At 40.6% G+C, this 4,453-nt stretch overlaps 1 protein-coding gene across 3 annotated transcripts in view; it reads right to left on the reverse strand.

Moving 5' to 3' along the window:
* Positions 1-4,453, reverse strand: part of LOC106878849 (PAN2-PAN3 deadenylation complex subunit Pan3) — an 83,117-nt gene that overhangs the window by 46,247 nt on the left and 32,417 nt on the right. For all 3 annotated transcript variants that reach the window (XM_052973572.1, XM_052973571.1, XM_052973570.1), the window contains one exon: positions 3,878-4,003. In XM_052973572.1, the coding sequence (XP_052829532.1) occupies positions 3,878-4,003 (126 nt within the window). The remainder of the gene's footprint in view (positions 1-3,877; positions 4,004-4,453) is intronic.

The following is a 4,453-nucleotide window of genomic DNA, read 5'->3' on the forward strand; positions in this document are numbered from 1 at the left end:
AGAGAGAGAGAGAGAGAGAGAGAGAGAGAGAGAGAGAGAGAGAAATCAACAATGAAGACAGAGACAAGTGTGCTGCTGCAAGGAGATTCATGGTCAACCAACCTGAGGGAAGTGCAGGAGAAGGAGAGAGAGTGGGAGACAGCAGGACATAGATGGAGGCAAAGTGCCAGGCATAGAGCAGCAGAGATCAGAATATAAATGGGATGGTTGAGTAAAGGAAGAGAGAGATATAGATGGTGGCAAGTGCCAGGGCATACCCTTGAGGTTCGAAGGTCGAAGGTCTAATATAAGTGGCAGGATATTGTGAAAGCAGCAGGGTTAGTGAGTGTGGAAGGGTAGGGAAGTGAGTGGTGAAAACCTGAGTATATTTAGAGTGGGATGGGGGAAGCAGATAGTAATGAGACAGAGAAACAGGGTCTTGAGGACAGGATTTGGGAGTGAGAGACAAGCATGGTGTATGAAGGAGGAAATGTGAGGAAGAGATGTAGATTGGTTTGTTGGGGTAGGGAAAGCTTCCTTGTTACATGTGGGTGGAAGACACAGGTCAGGGGCTAGCAGATAGCAATGATATGATACAGTGAGACAGAGCCAAGAGGACAGGATTGGGGAGTGGAAGGTAAGCATAATGCATGAAGTGGAAATGTGAGGAAGAGATGCAGAAATATAGTTTGGTTTGTTGTGGTAGGGCATGCAAGAAGTTTCCTTGTTAAGTGTGGGTGGAGCACACAACACTTCTAGAACTCAGTTTCGCTGAAGAGGGCAGGTCTTCTCAAAAACCTTTATATCACCAAACATCTTGGTCTATTGTCATTTCCTCTGTGAGGCCCAACATCCTCAGATTGGTCCTTATCACTTCATCATCCACTTTCAGTGACAGGCACTTCTTTATGCAGCTGTACTCATTCATATGTATCATATGTCCAAACCAACGTAGTTTTCTTTCTTGCATGCACCAACTTTTCTCTTGATACATTTGCATTTTGTTGTACATATGTTCTGATGTTGCACATCAAACGGAGCATATTGCCTTCATTTCTCTCCAGTCTACACATGTCTTCTGCATTCAGAGCCCATGTCTTACTACCATGGAGTATAGCCGTTCATACACAAGCATCATATAGTCTACCTTTCACTCTGAGAGAGAGTCCTCTTGTTGCCAACAGAGGTAATAGCTCTCTGAACTTCCTTCACCCTATTCTTAATCTAGAAACAATACTTTCAGAGCATCCTCCACCATTGCTAATTTAGTCACCTAGGTAACAGAAACTATCTCAAGAGAGCCTCCTGGCCATTTGAGAGAATCTAAGTTCCATGTGTTTTCAGTGCTTATTACTCCTGCACATCTACCACATACAAATTATCTGTTAATCTACCTGCGACTCCACTGTACTTCCTATGTGTCCATAGTTTACACTGGGTGCAGTGAATGGAATTTCTTCCAACTCCTTTCCTACATACTGAACAGGGCCATTTACCCAACAGAAAGAGAGTTTTATCTTCTTTCTTACTAACAACAACTTTGGTCTTCGCAAGGTTAACTTTAAGGCTCTTTGATTCCAGGTCTTGTTTCCATACCTGGAATTTCTTCTCCAATTCTGCTACTAAAGATTCTACAATAAGAGCAAGGTCATCAGCATATAGCAGCTCCCATGAGCAGTCAGTTTTGAATTCTGCTGTTATGGCTTGGAGGACTATAATGAATAAGAGTGGGCTGAGAACTCAGCCCTGGTGAACCCCTACCTGTACACTAAATTCATCACTGTATTCATGGCTGACTCTCACCTTACTGACAGCATCACAGTACAAAGCTTGTACAGCTCTAGCAAGCCACTCCTCTACTCAACTTCCTTACAGAGCACCATATAACAGTGTAGGAAACTCTCTCAAAAGCTTTATCCAGGTCAACAAAGGCTAAGTACAATGGCTTACTTTTAGCCAAGTATTTTTCCTGAACCTGTCTCACTAGGAAGATGGCATCTGTGGTACTCTTCCCAGGTACAAAACCAAATTGCATCTCATCTAGTTTAATTCTATTTCTAATCAATTGAACTATAACCTTCTCAGAAACTTTTGTGACTTCTAGCAGTTTAATATTTCTGTAGTTGTTTCAATCTGAAGCATCACCTTTACTCTTGTAGCGGGTAACTATAATGCTACTACACCAGTCGTTGGGGATGGTGCCTTCCTGAATAACCTGATTAACTATAAGGGTGACTAAGCTGTATCCTACACCACCAGAAATTTTAATTATGTTGGCAGTGATTCCTGATGGCTCAGGGGCTTTCCTTGTCTTCATGTCCTTATTTGCCTTATCTGTTATGCTGCTATTAACTGTGATGGATGGTCCCTCAATTGGTTTGATATTTGGTAGACCCTCCTTCTCCCATTCATTTTCCACATTTAGTAACCTTTCATAGTGACACTTTCATGCATCTTTCTTCTCTCAGGCACTAAGTACAAGCATACCATTGTTCATTCACACACTTTTGTCACACATCACATCTCTATTTTCTCTGATACACTGCTTTGCAATCCTGAACACCTCATGCCTCTGATCCTCACGTCGTAGGACATTTGCAAATCTCTTACCTTCAGCTACTCCTTCTGCTATGTATACCCGACATCTAGCTGCCCTTTTGGCTAACTGATAGAATTCTCTGCTTCCGCCTTTTTTCTAGTCTTTACAGGCCTGTCATTTTGCTTTTATAGAACTGTCTCCTCCACCATGTCACCCTTGGTCTAGCTGGGACTATGCACAAACCATAGATTTCGTTTGTAGCCCTCAGTAGATTGTCCAGCAAGAACTTCCAGTTGTCCTCTAAGCTATATGTTCCTAACTCTTCCTCTCTTTCGTCAGAAGCTTCCATTAGAAAATCTGTTTGAGCTTCCATAGTCTTCTTTTCCAGATTGGTTTATTTCTCCAAGTCTTTCTAGCTCTAATTCTGAAGTCACTAACTAGTAACCTATGTTGGGTTGTACACTTTTCACCTGAGAAAGACTTTGTAGTTTCAAGCATCCATCTATCTCGTTGCCTGGTGAGGAGGTAGTCAATCTGGCTTATGTGCTCACCAGACTGATAAGTGATTAGGTGGCTGGCTGGGTTTTTGAAGTTAGTGTTGCAGATCATGAGACCATTTGCATCATACACACACACAAACATGTGTATGTATGTATGTATATATATATATATATATGTATAATCATCATCATCGTTTAACGTCTGCCTTCCATGCTAGCATGGGTTGGACGATTTGACTGAGAGGACACACAAACATATGTATGCATATATGTGTGTGTGTGTGTATATATATATATACACACACACACACACACACACCTTTCAACTTCTGTCTAGCAAACCACACACAAGGCTTTGGTCTGCACATACTTATAGAAGGAGACATTTGGGCAAAGTGCCACACAGAAGGCCTCAACCTGGAGCCATGTAGCTAGAAAGCTAACTTCTTACCACACAACCATGTTTATATATATAAGTGTGTGTGTATGCAGGAGTGTTTGTCTCCTTGTTTTGACATCATACATTAAATATAAACAAGCACTTATGGTCTACTATTCTCTAGTACATGAGTGTATGAGTGTGTGTACTTGTGTTTCCTTATCATGATACCACATGATTACAGTAAAGGAGTGCCACCATCAAATGAGGTCATTCATTTCCAGTCTTTTGTGAAAATATGTTTGGCCATGAAGAAATATTAACCTTATATGGAAACAGGTGTTGGTGACAGCAAGGGCATCCAGCAATAGAAAATCTACTTCAACAAATCCAGCTTAACCCTTGCAAGCGTGGAAAAAGAGGATGTTAAAAGGAAGATGAAGATGATGATATTAGAGAAGGATGAAAACAATGACTTACCATTTTAATTTCGTCTGGTAAGAAAAACTGCGGCATATTCGCTTTAACTTTCATGTGTGCGATATGTGACGGCATTCCTGGGTAAAAGGAATAGTTCGGGAGTACAACTGGCTGCTGTTGTTGTTGCTGAAATGGAAACGATAGATGATGGAAGTTATACGAGGTGGTGAATATATATCTTTTTTTTACTTTTACTTGTTTCAGTCATTAGACTATGGCCATGCAGGGGTCATGCTGGGATGCCATCTTGAGGAATTTTAGTGCTTTTTTTTTTGAAGACTGGTACTTATTCTACCTGTCCCTTTTACCAAACTGTTAAGTCATAGCACCAACACTGGTTGTCAAGCAATAGTAGGGCTCAGACACAAACACACACCTAGATATATATGACCAAATCCTTGAGTGGATTTCTTAGATGGAAAATGAAAGAAACCAGCTGTATATATATATTTATATATATATATATATATATACATACACACACACACACACACACACAGATGGTGCTCCAGAATGGCCGTAGTCATATGACTGAAACAAGTAAAAGAATATATATATATATATATATATATATAT

The sequence above is a fragment of the Octopus bimaculoides genome, chromosome 16 (assembly GCF_001194135.2).
Source record: "Octopus bimaculoides isolate UCB-OBI-ISO-001 chromosome 16, ASM119413v2, whole genome shotgun sequence".
NCBI lineage: Eukaryota > Metazoa > Mollusca > Cephalopoda > Octopoda > Octopodidae > Octopus > Octopus bimaculoides.